Source organism: Leptodactylus fuscus, chromosome 5 (genome assembly GCF_031893055.1).
Source record: "Leptodactylus fuscus isolate aLepFus1 chromosome 5, aLepFus1.hap2, whole genome shotgun sequence".
Taxonomy (NCBI): Eukaryota; Metazoa; Chordata; class Amphibia; order Anura; family Leptodactylidae; genus Leptodactylus; species Leptodactylus fuscus.
The window spans coordinates 28,240,283-28,261,032 of record NC_134269.1 but is presented as its reverse complement, the minus strand read 5'-3'; the positions used below and the strand labels follow the sequence as shown (position 1 = coordinate 28,261,032).

Here is a 20,750-nt window from a genome sequence, read left to right as displayed (position 1 = left end):
CCATATGGTGCTCAGTGTAAAATACCTATAGACTCAGAGGCATATAGTGTTATAATAGGGTCCATCCTAGGGCACCCTAATACTTGGAGATTGGACTGCAGAAACATGAAGTTCATGAAGTATAAATCAGATAGGGGAACACAAGCAGTGGTATCATTTACTTACTATGGGCCATTTTTTGAGAAGTTTTTATATATTTGCTCCTATTTCAGATACTAGAATGACCACTGAGATCGACCATGCTGCTGAAAACCCAAAACCACCTGTAAGACCGAGATGATTTTACATGTTTTATGTCTTTATTTATTAAAATCATCTGATACTGCCTCAAGTTTTAGTGCTCTGCTGTCCTCCGCGCTTCCCTATGCAGTACAAAGAAAGGTTTACCCAGAAAAGACACTCTTTTGGCCTCTGCTTGGTGAATAGGGGCCTATGGAGAAGTTTAAAGGGGTTTTCAGGGCCCCAACAGCATACTGATAAGTTTAACCGATCCACAGGATAGGCCATTAGTATCTGATCACTAGGAATCTGACACCGAGAACCTGCACCAATCTACTGCACTGGCTGCCCCTGGGCACCAGGAGCTACCGCTGTGGACGGGACCAGAAACAGCTCTGCTCCTATTCATGTAATAACCTATATGGTGATGATGCCAGGGTACTGCAGTTCGGAGCATATTACTTCAGCTATTTATAGCCTCGTCTACGACAATAGCTTCCATCGCCTAGACCCAGATGGCTGGTGTTGGGTCCATAGGTTGGACTCCAGCAATCAAATACTGATGGCCTATCCTGTGCACAGGTCATCGGTATAAAAAACACTATTGAGGTCTGGAAAACCTTGTTAAGGTAATATACATTAAACAATGTGCCCTTGCATTATAGTAATGAGGTCAAAGCCATGTTGATGACTAATTGACCAATAATCCTGCGTAACGGTCGTCGTCCCAATTAATGAGGCTGAGTGCCAGGCAGTAAAGAAGTCACACCACTCACAATGTTGGTAATAGTTCCTCTCTCAGCCGAGGAGAAACACTGACGCAGTTTAGTTAAGGCAAGTGGGGTTCAATAGCAGCAGAGAAAGGAAGAGCAATATCTTTTAAACAGGTAGAGTATGATGGGGTGTGCCAGCCTCTCAACCACCAGCGGGCATATCCACCTTCACAACCTCTCTCCGGATGAAAAATTGTCAAAAACCTCTTGTTCAAGTGAACATTATCATTAACCTCCAATTATCTCCTTCACGTGGCCTATGGCGGACCACCACACCACCGAGTGAACAAAGGAAACGGGACTAACACACATTAACCGTAATCTGAGCCCTGTCAACTGCACCAGTGTCCCTGACATCTTGCCATGTAACATTGGGAATGATCTCCATGCGTGTAAGGGTGATGAACATGTGTCATCATTACCACCTACATGCAGGGCTACAATGACAAGAGGGGTAACACTAACATCTCTATGTACTTCTTTTGCTTCTGGCAGTACCCGGGACCACTTCAATCCTCTGACCGCCCTCCGACACCACCTCCACATGTTGGAATCCCGAGGACCCAGCCAATTCTCCGACCTTTGTGATGCCCAAAAGACATAACAATGGCCCAAAAAACACATGAATGTGTGGCCACACTGATTTGGAATAAATGGGTATCAAATTCCTGGGGATTGACATTTCCAGAGGTTAAGCATCACTTCAAAACAGACAAACAGGAAACGGGTGAGAGGTCTACCGTCGTGAAATAACACATACACCCCAAATTTCCGCACAGCCCTAATCGGGCAAGTTGAAGCGAAATCCAGGCAGCCTTCCCATACACATACATCTTTGATCACCGTATATGAAAGCGAACCACCCCTTGGTCAGGACGCGCAAACCACACAGTTTTGTCATAGAGGGGGAACTAATTCACCCACTCCGCCTGAAAAGGAACTGGTTCTTCACAAGAAGAACAGACCCCAAAGTGGGAAATAGGACTCCTATTATCCTCCAACATCATCCTTCAAGCCTGGCCCTTTAGCACGTCCCAAATCACAAAATCACCCAGTAACTCACATCACTCTCTCCACACCTTACCATAGTCTCCCCAAATAACAAGGGTATACAAAGTTTGCACCAATTGGATTAAGTACTCATCACCAGCTCCCACAGATATTGTGGGCACAGAAGTCCCTCCTCCTCGGCATCGGGCAACTCCCTGGGGATGCATAACAAGCCCGGAACCAACAACGTACATTCACTTTGGCATAATTTCAACCGTGTTTGCCTTAGAGAGCTAGAAATTGGGGAGATCCCTTCCCAGGGGCCCTAAGAGTATTCTACACTATGTTTTAAGCCAATTGAAGGTGGAGTTCATACAAAACTTGTTCGACCCAAAACAAACCTTGGGACAAAATCACCAGAACCCAAAACTAAACGAATCTTGAAAGGTTCGTCCATGTCTGGTCGTAAGTGGAGTGCAGATTGGTGGCCGGTGGACTGGCAAACAATGAGTCTGTGCAAGAATCTCACACTTCTTCAATTGTTCCCCATAGGTAGAAGTTTTATGGGGACCCAGTTTGAAGGATAAGCAGATTTCTTTTTTAACAGATAATATGGGGGTAGCAAGTATCATAATAGCAAGACCCTTACACCATGCACCACTACAAATTGTAGCTTTCTGGGTAATGCTGTCCTATCAAAAGAACATGGGGCCAAGGCATCTCCCTTGAAGTTGCCATCATTGACTAGCTTGACTTTGGGATCAGAAAGATGATGAATAAGCTTGTACTTACCTGCCTCCTTTTTAGGTATCACTCCCAGGGGGGACATCCACAAATAAGAAAAAGTGGATAAAAAAAAGGGGCCCAAAAGCCTCCCTGGGCTCACTTCTTATTGACCTTGTCACACAGCACCTCGGGGAGATCCCTAGCAGATCTAAGATTAAACGGAAAAAAAATCCCCCCCCCCAAATAGAAAAAGGGGATTAAAAAAAATCCATATGTTACCCTGTCCCTCAATGTTTCTTCACACTGTGTATGAGTCAGATACCAGACCTGAGTGGAAAAAACCCCTATGAAATTACCAAATGTTTATTTCTAAGATGATCGCAGGCTAGACTGTATATTGGGTGAACATACAAAAAAACCCTGCTTTATGGTACATACTATTAGACAATATTAGAGTCTTGTCAATGAAAAGGTTAACTGTTTAAGCAGAAGCACACATTACAGTCACTCACTGTCTATGACGTGAACCTGTCCTTTCTGTGTCTATTGGATTCTAGAGGTAAGTACTTCTATAGCTATCGCAAAAATTCCTGAATGTTCTGAGCTTTGCTGCCTATAGCCTAGTTATGGTGCAATAAGATGGATCACAGATCTGTTTGCATGTCCGCCATTACAGTAAGTGAAGCTGATCAGTAGTGTTCGATCTTTTTATACGCCTTATGACATCAGCACTGTCAGGTCCTCCTACCACTGTCTATTGGCTGATAGACTCTTATAGGATGCTATCACAGACATGTGTGAGTCACAGGCACTTTTGCTCATCCAAAGCAAATTGCCATTTGTTCAGTTTCAATTTCAAACAATTTGGAATATTTGGGACAAATCTAGCTTGTTGCAAACCGATTCGCCCATCTCTAGTCAAAACTGGTACAGCTTGGACTCCCCTATACATTAGTGCATCTGGCCCAAGCAGTAGGTACTGATGCCATCTGCACAATGTATGATGTGAACATGAACGTGATGTCTTTTTTGGGTGACTTGTGTAGAACGGCGACTGCTCAGCATCCTGGTAATCGCAGCACTTAATCATCCTCCCGCTCCACAATCTCATTACAGGAACATTAACGACCTCCTAAGGTTGTGCCCACAATTATATCATTGTACATCCCGCTAGCTGAACAGATTACACCGCGGCTGGAATATTTAACCATTTCATCAGCAACGGGTGTAATCTTCAAGGGCTAGAGCCTAATTGATTTGACAACATTTTGGCAAGTGTGCCTACGTGAGATGTGCAAGTGCAGATCAGAAGACTCCAGGCTCAAATCCTCTTGAGGGACAGGAAAAAAAGAAAATAAATAAATAAATAAATAAATAAATTCAAAAGTAAAAAATAAAGTATTAAAAATAAATAATAAAAAGTTCAAAAACCCATTTTTTAATTAAAAAAACCCAAAACGTAGCACATAAACACAATACAACAATGTTACGTATTCACATGTGCATATAAGTCCGCATTATCCCAAAGTAGCGCTATTTATCCTGTTGGGTGAATGTCATAAAAAAATATATATATATTTTGCTCACCTCTCTTCCCTCCCAAAAATAGCAATAAAAAGTGATCAAAAAGTCAAAAATTGGTTCCAATTGTAGTTTTTTTCCCACACAGACCCCCAAAAACATTAATAAAATCTAATCAAAACAGATGTACCCAAAAATGCTGTGAAATAAAAGTACAACACATCCTACAAAAAATAAGCATTCATATCGCTATGTCAATAGAAAAATATAAAAAGTTATGAATTGTGGAAGTCGGAGTAGGAAAATATGAAAAAACTCACTGAACATTAATGTCCAATGTACTCTGTGTCCTTAAAGGGGCTCTATCAGCAAAATCATGCTGCTAGAGCCCCACATATGCATGAATAGCCTTTAAAAAGGCTATTCAGGCACCGAAAATGTTATATTAAACTACCCCCCCAGTTTTAAAATAAAACCCTAGAAAAGAATGTTATCTACTTACGGATCGTGCACGCTGGGCGGGCATTCAGGGTGTGTCTTCTTCTTCATCCCACCTCTTCTTCCTCCGATGTTCTCCGGTCCCGTTTTCCTTCGGCGCTCGCTAGCGGACACTGATATAAAAAAAATGGCCTGGGCACATGCGCAGCAGCCGTAGTAGAAGCCGCATGCTACTGCGCAGGCACCCTGGCCATTTTTTCATATCAGTGTCCGCTCGCGAGCGCCAGAGGAGGACGGGACCGGAGGACATCAGAGGAAGAAGAGGCGGGGACGAAGATGAAGACACACCCTGAATGCCCGCCCACCGTGCACGATCCGTAAGTAGATAACATTCTTTTTTAGGGTTTTATTTTAAAACTGGGGGGGTAGTTTAATATAAGATTTACGGTGCCTGTTTAAAGGCTATTCACGCATTTGTGGGGCTCTATCAGCATGATTTTGCTGATAGAGCCCCTTTAAAGGGTTAAATCCAACAGCCCTATGAACCTTAGGGTGCAGGTATACAGCGTGAACTATAAGATGCCTCTGTATTTTCTATTCTTCTTTTTTTTTTATTTTTTACTATGACTATCCAGTATAAACTAGACATTGGCTCCCCAGTAATAACCACACAGTATTAACCACACATTCCTTATGGCTCCCCAGTATTAACCACACATTCCTTATGGCTCCCCAGTAATAACCACACATTCCTTATGGCTCCCCAGTAATAACCACACATTCATTATGGCTCCCCAGTAATAACCACACATTCCTTATGGCTCCCCAGTAATAACCACACATTCATTATGGCTCCCCAGTATTAACCACACATTCCTTATGGCTCCCCAGAATTAACCACACATTCCTTATGCCTCCCCAGTATTAACCACACATTCATTATGGCTCCCCAGTATTAACCACACATTCATTATGGCTCCCCAGTATTAACCACACATTCCTTATGGCTCCCCAGTAATAACCACACATTCCTTATGGCTCCCCAGTAATAACCACACATTCATTATGGCTCCCCAGTATTAACCACACATTCCTTATGGCTCCCCAGTATTAACCACACATTCCTTATGCCTCCCCAGTATTAACCACACATTCATTATGGCTCCCCAGTATTAACCACACATTTCTTATGGCTCCCCAGTATTAATAAATTCTTGATAAATCAGTTGTTGAAGCCCCCTTTCCATGATAAACATGAACACTTCATAGGAGTCGGGAAAAGCAGAAAGGGTTAATAAATGCCCATTGTCGTTTTATGCGCTTACACCGGAAAACTGGCGTCACTGAATACGTCAAATCATGCAGTCATACTTGATGCCAAATGTGCCATGAATCTTATTCTATTCACACAATGTTGCAGCATCTTGTGCCTATATATATTAATACTGTACATGCGCCCAACAGAGTACCAGAGGATCCCCTCGTAAGCACAGTCTCTGTATACTGATCCACCTGAAGATAAGAAGTTTGAAGGGTACTATGGTCTGTTTCCTAAGGGGGTAACGTCAGTCCGACCCTGCATGTACCACCTAAGTGTTGCGAGATGTTCTAGTTTGACAGTGAATGGGTTACTGCCCCCAGCTGTTTGCTTTCCTTTCAATTGTTCCTTGACAATAGGCAAGCAAATATTAGATTTAGAGCGATGTGACAGATGGATTGCTGGCAGGCAGGCAGCGTTCATTGTCTCTGGTACAGCAATATATCACCTGCTGGAGCTCTAGGTGACCTCTGCTAAGAAGGCTATAGGACCTTGCCAGCACTTGCCACCCCTCGCCAGGTATGAAGGAGGTAGTAACGCCTTACCAGATTTACGTAACGCGCCATTTATCTTACACACAATAGTGCAGATCTATCAGTAACTCGCTGATCAGCCATACTATTAATACCACCAGCCTAATATTGCGTGGATTCCACTTCACCTTGGGGTTCTACGGTATGTGGTAACAGATCTTCAAGTCCTAGTTAAGTTGCTCGGTGTGGCCTCTATGGGTTGGACTTCTTTCTCCAGCACATGCCTCGATCAGACTGAGATCTGGAAAATTTGGAAATGGAGTCATCACCTTAAATTGCTTCCATGTTCCTCAAACCATTACTGAATAGTTTTTTTTATTGTGGCAAGGGTCTTATCCTGCTGAAATAGGGCACTGCCAATAGAAGGCATCACTGCCAAGAAGGTGGCTACCTGGTCTGTATAATGTTTAGGTAGGTGGTCTACAGTGTTGGCCAAAAGTATTGGCACCCCTGCAATTCTGTCAGATAATACTCATTTTCTTCCAGAAAATGATTACAAGCACAAACTCTTTGGTATTATTATCTTCATTTAATTTGTCTTCAATGGAAAACCACAAAAAGAATTGTCAAAAAGCAAAATTGGATATAATTTCACACCAAACATAAAAAAGGGGGTGGTCAAAAGTATTGGCACTGTTTGAAAAATCATGTGATGCTTCTCTAATTTGTGTAATTAACAGCACCTTTTACTTACCTGAGGCACCTAACAGGTGGTGGCAATAACTAAATCAACACAGCCAGTTGAAATGGATTAAATTTGATGTGGACAGAAAAGAAAAATTGACAAGAGATTTTAACGCAAGATTGTGCGGATGGTGGATAAAGAACCTCGACTAACATCCAAACAAGTCCAAGCTGCCCTGCAGTCTGAGGGTACAACAGTGTCACCCTGTACTATCCATCGGCGTCTGAATGAGAAGGGACTGTATGGTAGGAGACCCAGGAAGACCCCACTTCTTACCCAGAGACATAAAAAAGCCAGGCTGGAGTTTGCCAAAACTTACCTGAGAAAGCCAAAAACGTTTTGGAAGAATGTTCTCTGGTCAGATGAGACAAAAGTAGGAAAAGGCCTCAACATAGAGTTTACAGGAAAAAAAAAAGAGGCCTTCAAAGAAAAGAACACGGTCCCTACAGTCAGACATGGCGGAGGTTCCCTGATGTTTTGGGGTTGCTTTGCTGCCTCTGGCACTGGACTGCTTGACCGTGTGCATGGCATTATGAAGTCTGAAGACGACCAACACATTGTGCAGTATAATGTAGGGCCCAGTGTGAGAAAGCTGGGTCTCCCTCAGAGGTCAGGGGTCTTCCAGCAGGACAATGACCCAAAACACACTTCAAAAAGCACTAGCAAATGGTGGTGAGAGAAAGCCCTGGAGACTTGTAAAGTGGCAGCAATGAGTCCAGCCCTGAATCCCATAGAACACCTGTGGGGGAGGGGGAGAGATCTCTTGATGGCAGTTTGGAGAAGACCCCCTTCACATCTCAGGGGGGACCTGGAGCAGTTTGCCAAAGAAGAAGGGTCTAAAATTCCAGCAGAGCCTTGTAAGAAACTCATTGCTGGTTAGCGGAAGCGGTTGTGCGCAGTTATTGTGTCTAAAGGTTGTGCTACCAAGTATTAGGTGAGGGGGCCAATACTTCTGTCCGGCCCATTTTTGGAGTTTTGTGTGTCTATGTCCAGCTGTGTCTATAATGTAGAAGAAAACCTAATTCATCAGACCAGGCCGTCTTCTTCCACTGCATGGTCTAGTTCTGATGCTCTTGTGCCTATTGTTGGGCTCCTCATGTGCATCACTACGCCTTGGATGTCCATGACCTATCTGGTTTACCACTTGTCCTTCCGCTGATCACTTTTGGTGAGTGCTAACCACTATTGGGAGCACACTACAAGACCTGGCATTTTGGAAATGCTCAAATCAAGTTGTCTCACTATTACAATTTCAGTTTTTTTAAAATTTATTTTCCATGTCACTATTTATGCCACTAAGCCTGGTAATAGACATGCCACTTGCCAATTCTGTAAGGGTTTTCTTTGCAGGAATCTCCTTCAACAGTTATGTCAGATTTCATGGAAACAAAAGCGCAGCACGCAGCACTATTCTTCCCAACCAAGTGACGGTTCCCACAAACTATCCCTGGGAGACTCCATTATAAGGCAATGGAGGTTCCCACCAAGACGACATCCGATGCCCTTCATGAGATGGGTCCTTCTTCAATGTGAATAGAGGAGCACACAATTTTGATGGGTGACCACACACCCTTTTAGTGCGTGTCAGATAAACGTATGTTTTCATACTCATTCAGGCCATCAGTATCTGATGTGTGCGGTCCCTCAGATGGAGGGCGACGTTGCAATGTTTCATCTATTACGAATTCTCCCTCTGACACAATCAGAAAGATTGAAAGAAGCTTCCGGACTGAGAAATCTCCTATCTCTATTGATTGTGAAGTGATCAGAACAGATCTGGTACAAACAAGTCTTCCGGCCATCGGGAATCCTTTGAGCTAAAAAGTCAATGTTTGCAAAATTTTGGCCGGCCTGGAGCAGCCAAAAATTGATTCTTTCCAGGGAAGATGGGAGGTTATGCAGAATGGCCCCAGATTCATCCTTAGGAAGCAACATTCGGCTGCGACAGACTGAAATAATACAATTTGGCATTTTTTATTAGATGGCACTGTAAAATGAATGAATAATAAAATAATAAAAAAATTTTTTATTACATTTCTATGTAGTAAGAAATAGAGATGAGCGAATAGTATTCGAAACTCTAATTTCGAATACCTGACTCCATAGGAATGAATGGAAGCGGCCGGCGCTTAACCCCTTGGTGTTCGACTGCTTCCATTCATTCCTATGGGAGCAAGGTATTCGAAACTAGAATTTCGAATACTATTTGCTCATCTCTAGTAAGAAACAAAGCAACAGTAAATTACCAATATACATAGGTCGATATTCTACAGTACTTTGTTCCCTGTAATATAATTCACCAGTTTAAGACCAGGTCATATTCTCATTTTTAAGGCGGTGTTAATGAAGAGTTACACAATATTGTTATGTGAAAGACCAAATTTTTAGGGTAAGTTCACACTGGGTTTTTTGGTAGGATTTTGAGGCCGTATCCGCCTCAAAATCCTGACCAAAAAAACGTCTCCCAATGAAATCAATGGGAGCTGGTCAGGTCTTTTTCCGGGAGCTGGTTTGTTCTGGCCCCAGGAAAAAGAAGCGAGGTGCTCATTCTTCAGGCCGATTCGATTCACGATTTGGCCTGAAGACACTTCCTCCTCCTGACTAGGCCCATTCATTGGGCCTAATCCAGAGTGTAACGTCCAAAATAAATTAAAAGAAAATTAAAAAATGATGCCAATATAAAGCAGAGATATGGTAGATAATATTTATTCATGTATTTGGGTGGTATGACTGTCTGCCTGAAAAGCAAAGTCACTTGTGCAAGTTAAAGTGTCTCAAAGTTATTGTCATTTAAAGTGACACATGTCAGTTTTGAAAAAAGAGGCCTGGTCTTTAAGACACTTTTGGGCTGTGTCTCTAAGGGGTTAAAAGGTCATTGGTGAACACTACTATGGGGTTATTGCTTAGCTCCCAACCATCCCACATTCCACGGGACAGTCCTGATTTTAGACTGCTGTCCTACATGGCTTACCACATGTCCCGCTCTGTCCCTGAAGTGTTTTTTTCTTAACAACTTTCCCCTGATCACCACCCGCTCTTATAACAGATAAAAGGTTGTAACTGGGTAAGAGCGGGTGGTGATCGGGGGAAAGTGTGACTACTGTACTCAGAAGGACCTGTGTGACATCAGACGGTCATGTGATTAGGTAGGCGTATCTTTGTATCCCGTGCAGTCCAGCAAGAGATGGAGAGATGTGTGGTTTAAGGTTCTGGGGGGGGGGGGGGGATGTGGGTGTAGGGTGGACTGTGTGTGGGGGCGAGATGTGGGGTTCAAAGTGTACCCTGTGTACGGGGGAGAGATGTGGGGTTCAAAGTGTACCCTGTGTGAGGGGGAGAGATGTGGGGTTCAGGGTGGCCTGTGGGGTTGTAGGGAGTACTGAGGGGGGATGTGAGATGCAGGGTGGCCTGTGTGTGAGGGGAAGATGTGGGATTCAGGGTGTACTGTGGTGGTGGGAGGAATGTGGGGTGCATGGGTGTACTGTGTGGATGGAGATGTGGGGGTGCAGGGTGTACTGTGAGGGGATGAGAGGTGCAAAGTTGACTATGTGGAAGAGAGATGAAGAGATGCAGGGTGGACTGTGCGTGAGGGGAAGAAATGGGGTTCAGGGTGTACTGAGGGGGGATGTGAGATGCAGGGTGGCCTGTGTGTGAGGGGAAGATGGATTCAGGGTGTACTGTGGTGGTGGGAGGAATGTGGGGTGCATGGGTGTACTGTGAGGGGGTGAGAGGTGCAAAGTTGACTATGTGGAAGAGAGATGTGAGATGCAGGGTGGACTGCGTGAGGGGAAGAAATGGGGTTCAGGGTGTACTGTGGGGGGATGTGGGGTGCAAGGTTGACTGTGGGAGGGGGAGAGATGTGGGGTGCAGTGTGTACTGTGTGGGGAAGATGTGGGTGCATTTTATACCCAATGAGAAATGGATGGGAATAGGCGGAGTCAAATTAGAAGTGGGTGGGGCTAAATTTGCCACGGCCCGCGCACATTTTGTCTCTTTTTCTGTCCTTTAAAAGATGGGAGGTATGCATACACTAGAATAGGGTCTGCTGGTTTCTGCTCATAAAATGCGGCGAGTACAGCGCTTGCAGGAATCTTCGCTCCACATTTTCCAAGTGAATTCAGGGACAGAATCTCCAAGTGGGTGCAAATGTGAACTTAGCCTTATGTAACTGCCTCATTGAACCAGCTTTGCTGCTCATAGCAACCAATCCCTGTGCAACTTTCACTTTGTAATCTTCTCTTGAAAAATGAAAGCTGCGCTGTGATTGGCTGACAATCGCCTCCTCCCGGCTCCAGTCACAATGACCGCATATATAACTAGATAATACCGTATTAATGTCCGCTACACCCTACACACCCGCAGCACTTTATAAAGTCGTTGCCCACACACAAACGTATCCCACCCTTTCTGCCAGTAGATAAGAAGGCCGCCGTCACACACTGCCAGCAGTTAACATGGCCGCGCGCAGTATCCGGTGGGAGGGGAGTTCCGGCGTTGGCATGGCAGCTGCCGAGCATCCCCTGGAACGTGCTCTGATCGGGCTGAGCGTGTGTCTGGGCCGTGCCCCGGCTGTTCCCCGCACCCCGGTGGCCTGTGCGGAGCTCCTGCAGGCGCTGGTTACCTGGGCCGCGCCCGGTCCGGAGGGCAGTGATGGGAAGAAGATTCCGGCTAGAGCGGCGGCCGCTCTCCAGGCCTGTCTGCTGCTCCTGGAGGCTGTGAGGGCGGGGCCACCTGAGAGTCATGTGACCAGCGCCGCGGGGGCGGGACAAGGGCTACAGGCAGAGGGGTCTGGGGGCTCTGCTCTGCTGTATGAAGGAGATGTGGCCCTTCATAGACTAGAGGGCCCCCAAACCACAGCTTTATCATCACAGGTGTTACATGTGGCCCTTGAATCTACAGAGGCCCGAACATCAGCAGAGGAAACCGATGTGGCTGCGCTACCACTAGAAAACCAAGACGGGGCCCCTGAGGCAAAGCCGGACTGTGACTTGGAGTCTGTGCCCAGTTTCTCCCCGGGCAGCCTAGACGCTCAGTGGATTCTGCGCTGTGCCACAGCTCCGCTACTGCTCCTCGGTGCCAGCCATAGTCAGGACATGCCATGGACCAATACCCAGTCCCGTCATCTGGCCGTAAAGCTGTTGCGATGCCTCCTGGAGACGACACAGTGCACGTCAGTGGGCGAACTGCTCCGAGGACGGGACGTGCAGCCATACAGCACCTTTGGAGAGGCCCTGGGAGTGCTGGGACCTCGGCTCCACAAGTAGGTCAAACAGATGACACAGGCATTGTAGGGTCATGGGACCCCAGCAGTGTTCGGGGACCTCCTGAACGTAAACCTATACTCATTTCACCTGGGAAACCTGCGGACCCCATAGATTAGAATAAAAGCAGCACTTTTCTCTCCATGTTTCATGTGGAAACCAAATGGACGCTATTATTGTCCATGGGGTCTGAGAGATTCCTTAGGTAACCGCTTTTTTATGTATATAGGTTTCCGTTTCAGTGAACGTCCCGAATGGAAACCCAAACACAGATTTTGTGTTGGATTTTGAGGGTATTTGTTGTGGATTTTGCAAAATCGAATCCTGAATCCAATGCAGTAATGTGCAGGTTCTTCTTTATGACTCTAATATTACGTCACTAATATAAAATCTGATGTATTGTAGGAACAAGTGGCAGTCGCACCCGGAGGCCATGCTCGTCTTCTCCTGGATGTTGCTCCAGGTGCCTCGGCCGTGGCTCACGGACTATCTCCATAGGGTGATTCCTCCCTCGCTCCTCCTCTCTGATGACTACAGGCAGGAGAATAAGGTGCTGGGCATACGTTGCCTAAATCATATCGTCAAGAATGTGGTAAGACCATCCGACCGGTTTAGTCGTACATCAAGTTTTTAGGATTGTTTGAGTGTACAAGTTATAATTTCCTCCGCACTGACCCCTTGTTTAGGGTAAGTTCTCATAGAGTTTTTTGGCCCAGGACCTGAGGCGGAGGCCGCCTCACGTTCCGGTCCAAAAAAAACGGGTAGTCGCGACTGAATGACGGTGCGTTGCATCGACATCCAGTTGCGCACTCCACTCTGGATTAGGCTCAATGAATGGGCCTAGTCGGGAGGAGGGAGTGTATTCAGGCTGAATCGCAAGGCAAAAAGGCCTGAAGAATGAGCACCTCGCTCCCATTGATTTCAGTGGGAGCCGTCTTTTTGGTCAGGATTTTGAGGCGAATATGTCCCCAAAAACCTGATCAAAACCCCCCGTGTGAACTTACCCTTTTGTTCCGATGCCTCCTGGGTACCTGCTGGTTTGGATTCACTCCATGAGAAGTGCATATCACTGATCTGAGTGACATTTCCTGAAAGTAGAGACCAGCAGGGGACTTAGGAAGTGTCAGGATGGGGAGCAGCAGGGAGTCAGTGAGACAACCTTTACTTCTTTAATTTTTTTTTAACCCACTTTGAACCATTTTCAAAATTTTTTTACCCCCACACCCCAGAAAACATATTTCAAGCTGAGGCCCCACGTTGTGGAGATGCAGCTATTTTTTTGCTACATTTATTTGAGCCAAAGTCAAGACAAAAGGAATGAAAATATATAGGATGTTCTTATACTTCCACCTTCTGCTCAATCCACTGCTGGCTTTGGTTAAAAAAAAACTGCAGCAAAATCTGCAAAAAAAAAAGAAAAAAAAGCTGTGTTTCCGCAACGTGGGGCCTTAACCTCATGGGGTTTCTGACTTGAACAGTGTGAGTGTGCGTTTCGCCTGATCCGGCTTCCTCAGATTAAATGTAACTGCTATGAAGATCAAAGAACTAAAAAGAAAGTTATGGCTTTTGGAAAGTGACAAGTAAAAATGGCGACCCTAATGGCAACCAAGCACTTGTGAGCTGTTCTCTTGGGCTCATCTGTGCGGTGTTCCCAGTAGTCAGACTAGACTCCTAGATAGTCTGTGGTCAGGGGACTGAATTAGGATACGGACTAATGCTTCCTGTTCTTTCCATTGACAGGCGGCGGCAGAGCTGAGGCAGTATAACCGGGCTATGGTTGTGTATCACGCGCTTCGTAACCATCTCTATACTGCAGAGGCTGAGATCATTGAGGTGAGCAAAATCTTGGCGACTCTTGATTCGTGGCCAGAAAGTGTAAATGTAGGTGCGGATCATACAGCCTATCATACCAGCTGTTGTAAAACTACAACTCCCAGCATGCCTACTTGCTCTGCTGTTATTCTAACTCTTATGGAAGTGAATGGAGCATGCTGGGAGTTGTAGTTTCACAGCAGCTGGAGTGCTGAAGGTTGCTGAGCCCTGGTCTATAGGGTCCATGGGTTTCCGTGTTAGGTTTCCGTTTTTCATGTCCCCAAGTGGGCCCAAAGAACAGAAACCCTAGCACAAGTGTGAACGTAGAGTGAGATTGGTCCTTAGGACAAACTGTCTTTGTGTGGCCAGTAAGACCAGGACTGAACTAGGCCATGTGAACAAGGCCCCATCCCTACACGAATTAAGCAATAGTCTGGGGCGTTCAGGAGCTCAGTGCAATGGAGACTCTGCCACTGATGTTAACCTCGCATAAGTCATGTTCGAGAGCCCTTCTCTTGCACATGACTCTGTTGTGCTGTTCCTCTGTTATTCCTCCTGGACTATACTGACTGAATTGCTGTCGGGCTGGATAATTAATGGGAAAATAATCAAACTGACCTTCGATTCGGTTACTGAACATGATTTTGTGTACGTCTGTTATTTTGGTTAGGGGATTACAGTATTTGCAAGCATTTATCTGTAGTTTCCTTTGCACCGAACACTTCCCCTCTGGAGCTGCTCTTATACACTGGGCTCCGGGGCGGTTCTTTCTTCTCTTCCGGCCTTCTGAATGATATCAGGGATGGCTGAGGCCTGTGACTGTGTCTCAGGATGACAGTGTCAAGTGACCTACAAGGTCCCTGACGTCATTGAGGAGGCCTGAAGAGGATGAGGGCAGCGCTGGAGCCCCAGGGTATGTGAGTACACGTCTTTTTGTCTGCTCACCTCCCCTGGGCTTCCACTAGTTATACTCCGGAGTCTGAGCTCACCTCCTGTCCCCACAACAGTATCGCTGAATGTTAATATAGTTGACTACAAGGTTGGATTATAATGGGGGCAAATGGGCAATTACTTGCTGTTGAGCTCTGGGCTACAACATATGTATTTCGCTCTTATTATAACATGCCCATGAGGGTGTGGCTTAAAATCGCCATTCATCGTAATCTAGTTAAAATTACCATTTAGTCAATTATTTTGATTTAGGCCATAGGTGCTCAGCCCTGGAATATGCCATAATTTCTTATATCAAAGGTGTGTGTGTCCCCAAAACAGTCGGACACTGAGGTTGTAGGTTCAGGCCTTACCGATGAGGGCGATGTGATTGAGATGCCTCCTGACAGTCACCAGTCAACCTTCTCGCTTCCTCCTCCCAGGTACTCCTGCCCTGCCTGATGAATCTGTTTCCCATACTCCACAAACCACCACCTTCCATAGGGGCGTACCAGAAAGATAAGGAGAATCCTGCAGACCAAGTCCTGGAGCTGGTTCTTACTCACATGGAGATGGAGCACAAGATTGTCCTACGTAGACTGTATGCACACAACCTGCCTGCACTTCAGGACAGGTGAGGAGATAGTTACTGCATGCTGTATGTGCTTAGTTGTGTCTGTATAATGACAAACCTGTGGTAGTTTACCTGACATTAATGTTGGTTGCAAACGACCTTGTGCTTCTGGTCAGTCGTGAATTAAAGGCACAGGCGGCGCACGGGGACATGCAGATGTCACCCCTGTGCCGCCTATGTATGGGCTATGCTTCCGCGGCCCCTTTTAGTAAATGAATAGGAGCCACAGAAGCACGGGCTGCGAAATAGGAGAGGAATAGGACCTGTTCTTTATTCTGCGGCCCATACTGGTGTGTAATTCACAGGCCCATAGATATGAATGGGTCAGTGTGCTATCTGTGAAATACACGAATATCCCACTGATCACGGCCGTGGTGATCTGCAAGAGACCTTCAGGTGAGTTCTGGCAGAGGCCTAACTTGAAGCCTCAATGTGCAGTGGGGCCCCTATCGGTCTTGTAACAGGATAGTGGCATATTTTATATTGCCCAGGGACCTTTGGCGCCCCCTCTTTTATATAAATGTGGCATCTCCATGATCGTAGTGACCTAATAATGAATACTGAGCCATCCCAGAATGAGGCTAACCTTGATTTCACACAATTGTAGTAGTCACATGTGACAATAATCCTGTTCCTAACTGATCCTTATGTTAAGTACAGGATTGGCTTCAGGATCACCCGGCACATGAAGAGGCTGCTGCGTGTCATAGTCGGGTATCTGGAGGTTTCTGATGCGCCAGAAGAAGATGCCCGACTCCGCATATTGGAAACATTACAAGGAACCATCAAATACGCCTGGCCAAGGTGGGACTGTTCACACTTAGCATTATTCTTCTATATTCTCATTGGATGTGCCCACATTGATGGCTTGTCTTGTCCTCCTCGGCCCATGTTCTTTGAGACATTTGCTCCAGCACACTGGTCTAATGGTTTGTCCCATTTTATGTAGGATTCCTCCAAGGCTCCCTCTCCTCCTGAAGGCTCTTCTGAAGCTGATCTATGAACTTTCCTCGGAGTCCAACCAGTGTTCTGCGGCGGTGACTGAGGATTTACTGAATGGAGCTACTGAGTGCCTGCTGCTTCTGGATAACTGCACCAGTGGACAGGTCAAAGTGAGTAAAGGATGGAGGGGAAGCGCACACCGCCATACGTGTATGGGCTCGTTCACATCTGGGCCCGGGACTCCGTTATGCAGGTTTTCGGTTCTTGCACGAAACTGGGCAGGAGACGGAAACCTGCCGGCATCTTTCCAAACTTTGAAAAGTGTCCGGCCCTGAGCGCCTGTGAGCGTTTTATGCTCTCCGCGGCAAAACTGTTATTTATTTATTTTTTTTTAACTGGACAGGAGTCAGACATGCAATATTTTGTGTCCAGTTTTAAAAAAAACAAACAAAAAAAAAACAAACCAGTTTTGCCGTGGAGAGCATAAAACATACAGAAGACGGAAACCTGATGACTGAGTACAGACACTGGTGTGAACTCAGCGTAAGGAAAAATTATGATTGGATAGAGCGGGGGTACTCAGATACAATCTATGTTACAGCTGAGTTTCCCTGGGATAAATTGTGGTTGGGGTCTGACTGAGTCCAGGGTGTGTATGTAAGAGCCCAACACCTCTATGGATACAGAGCGTCATCCCCTCTTAGGCTGAGGCTCCATGTTGCAGAAACACAGCGGTTTTTTTGTTGCAGATTTCAGACTGTTCACTTCTGTTACATCCACTCCTGATGGCGTTGGTGCTGTATTTCTGCAACGTAGGGCCTTAGACTAAGGCCCCACGGGATGATACGCAGCGCTAAAGCGCGGAGGAAACGGATGGCGGTTCTTCTCGCAGCGCTTTAAACAGAAAATTCTCGGAGTCGTCCTTCGCCAACTTTGTTACAATTGTATCTATGGAGAACCCGCTGGCATTTCCGTAGATATAATTGACATGTTGCAATGCGTTTTTTTTCCCGACAAGTGGGCATGGGACTCACAAGAATCCCATCCACTTAGCAATTACTGTAAAACACCGCAATTTTTCCCACAGCGTTTCCGCTGCAGGTAAATCGCAGCTTTTCTGACATGTGGGGCCCCGGCCTTAAAGAGATTTTCCAGGACTATGATATTAATTGCTGTGCTCCTGTTACTGCTTAGTGAGCACAGCGCTGTACACTGTATAGTGGCTGTGCTTGGTATTGCAGTTCAGCACCATTCATTTGGGACTGAGTTACAACATGGCTGTGTGACCAATGTGTTTGATATTACCGGCCTGAGGTAAGGATGTGAAGCTCAATATCCATCCTGGAATCCCCAGAACCCAGCCCTGCAGATTGGTTATCTGAATCAATCATATGTACCTCCATTGCCAAGATGACACCTTGTTTGTCAATATTCAGATGAGTCACTTGAAGCAATGGAAAGGCCCTTATTGTGTCAAAGACCTGATTTGAATATTGACAGAAACCACAACATTGCGGCAGTGATTCACAAGGAGAAAACACATTTCATATAGGTGACCCGAACCTATGTATGGGTTTGGGTTCTGCTTTAAAAGGATTTTATTATTAAAAAAAAAAACATGTTTTTTAAACTAAAGGCACATAGAAATAACCTTTATAAAGACCATTCATCTCTTACTTTTATCTTGAAGGTCCGCACTGCCGGTTTTTAATTTTTCTTCATTGTGCTCAGAAAGCATTTTCCCTGTGCTCTGAGCACAGCGTTGTCATCCATCCAGCACCGCCTTTCTTCTGCTCTATCGGCCATTCTCCTCTTCTTACACGAGACCACCACAAAATGGCAGATGGAACAATGGACTGCGCATGCTCGTCGGCCCCTTTTGTGGTGGTCTCATGTAAGAAATGGAGCAGAAGAAATACGGCGCTGGAATGGATGACAAGGCTGTGCTCAGAGCACAATGAAAAATAAAGAAAAATTCAAAACGGTAGCGCGGACCTTGAAGATAAAGGTAAGAGATGAATCGTCCGTCTCTATATAAAGGCTATTCCTACGTGATTTTGGTAGCATCTCTTCTAGCACAGTCCAGTAACTTAAACCACTTTCCTTGTATTTCAGTCCGTCTTACAAGACCTCCTCCCAGTGTGCAGCGAGCCTCTTATGTTGAAATGCATCCACAGAGTCGTACAGAGTACCTGACCGCACCAGAAATGGATCCCAAATAGTTGTAATAAAATCCTCCGCATCCACATGTTCTTCATTCTGACACCATCCAACTAACTTACACCAATACAGTACTTAAAGGGTTGTTCTTATCTAATAGTAAGGGCGTGTCGCTAGTATAGGCCAGCTCTTTATATCAATGGAGGTCTGACCAATCCTGAAAATGACTAGGATGCTTTCTCTGCCCAGTGGCCCCAGCAAAGGAAGGAAAATTTAGGACACAGCTCTGTGGGCCTTTTCGTTCTCAAGATCAGTGGGGGGTGAAGATGTCAGCCACTGATCATGTGACAGTATGTCTTAAAGGGGATGTCCAGGGTGTTTGAAACCACTTACCTGATCGGGTGGATGATGATGGATTCCGATCATGTGACCGGGTCATGTGGAGACTATAACCCAAGTCCATCATAATCCACCAGATTGGGTAAGGACAACCTCTTTTAAAGGGATTATCTCCCCAAAACTTGTTTACAGATAAATAAAGCTTATGGCCCTCGGTGGGACTGCTGGCACAAGTATTCTGCTGGGCCGCAACGGCAATGCCATACAGATGTATGGAATGATAGTATACAGATGCCTGAAAATCATGTCATTTCAATGGGACACTAATGGCAGATATGGAATATCTCTTTAAAAACTGCCAGGTGGTACATTGTAATAATCCTGCAGTGTCCACCCCTGCCGTCTAGAGCTTCTTTATGAAGATGTAGTCTTAAAGAGGGTTTTCAGGATTTAATTTTGATATTCATAACCTATCCGGTTGGATTTGGCCTGTTTATTGGGACCAGGGCCAGTGTCCTAGTTGGGTCTGTGTGTTACTGCACCTCTGGCCTATTCAAGTGAATAAGACAAATAAGTGTAGTACTAGACTCATGCACTATAGCAGCAGCTGGCAAGCTTTGGCACATATGCCGAGAGTGGCACACAAGACTTATTTCCTTGGCACAGCAGCCAGAGTCCACACCCAGCAGTTTTGATTGGACCAAATCACGCTAAAATGAAACTGCTATTCTTATACTGTGTGGTCTCTTCAAACCCCAGAAGATAATAAGCGGAGCCCTAGAGGAGGTGACAAAACATAAAAAAAAAGAAACTGTGTTACTCACCTCTCCTGTACACCAGAACACCTCACTACTGTCTTGGTGCTTCTGCCTGATGTAAGAGACCACTGATAGGGCCAGAGGGGTCACATCGGTGTCGCTACGCATAATGATGCTGATGTGACCTCTGAGACCTAATCAGCGATTTCTGACTTCAAGCAGAAGATGACAGGTACTTAAGAGAGGTGAGTAACGTTTTTTTTTTTTTTTTTTTTTTTACATTTGATCACCTTCCCTGGGGCACAACTTATACTCTGGGGTCTGAGGAGACCCCACTGTATAATAGCTAGTGAGTGGGGTGGAGTTGGAATATTATACAGTATGCAGGAACTGCTATGGGACGTTATTCTGTATAACTGTGTTTTTGCACAAAAAAAAGTGTTTTTTGTGTGTAAAAATGCACCATGTGAATGTAGTTCACACATTCATTTAGCATTAGTTGCAGACTGCACACGAACTTTCATTGCTTCTAATGGAAAAGTACAGCTGTGCCCCAGGAAATAGCAGTAACCACATGTGTCCTGAAGCATCTGGTGGCAGCACTTCTGTGTTCTGGTTTGTGGTATAGGACTTTAGTTTGTATGGTTGTCAGCCTTACAATTATTGACCAGAACCCTGAGGACCTCGTCTGTGATATTCCCTCCAGTGCCAGCA

General features: G+C 45.5%; 1 protein-coding gene across 1 annotated transcript; it reads left to right on the top strand.

Annotated features, from left to right (window-relative positions):
• The first annotated feature begins 11,685 nt into the window (after positions 1 to 11,685).
• On the top strand, positions 11,686 to 19,059 carry TTI2 (TELO2 interacting protein 2). Its single transcript, XM_075276102.1, has 7 exons — positions 11,686 to 12,460; positions 12,867 to 13,053; positions 14,202 to 14,294; positions 15,647 to 15,837; positions 16,498 to 16,641; positions 16,787 to 16,949; positions 18,895 to 19,059. Exons 1-7 carry the CDS (start codon positions 11,700 to 11,702, stop codon positions 18,973 to 18,975), a joined length of 1,620 nt encoding a protein of 539 aa, XP_075132203.1. The 5' UTR covers positions 11,686 to 11,699; the 3' UTR covers positions 18,976 to 19,059.
• The last annotated feature ends 1,691 nt before the right edge of the window (positions 19,060 to 20,750 follow it).

Bases quoted from the DNA above. Each gene is read 5' to 3' on its own strand.
- TTI2 (XM_075276102.1), top strand. From the start codon at position 11,700: ATGGCAGCTGCCGAGCATCCCCTGGAACGTGCTCTGATCGGGCTGAGC. The intron at 15,838-16,497 runs GTGAGGAGATAG...TGTTAAGTACAG, and splicing joins CTGCCTGCACTTCAGGACAG to GATTGGCTTCAGGATCACCC. The intron at 16,950-18,894 runs GTGAGTAAAGGA...CTTGTATTTCAG, and splicing joins GCACCAGTGGACAGGTCAAA to TCCGTCTTACAAGACCTCCT.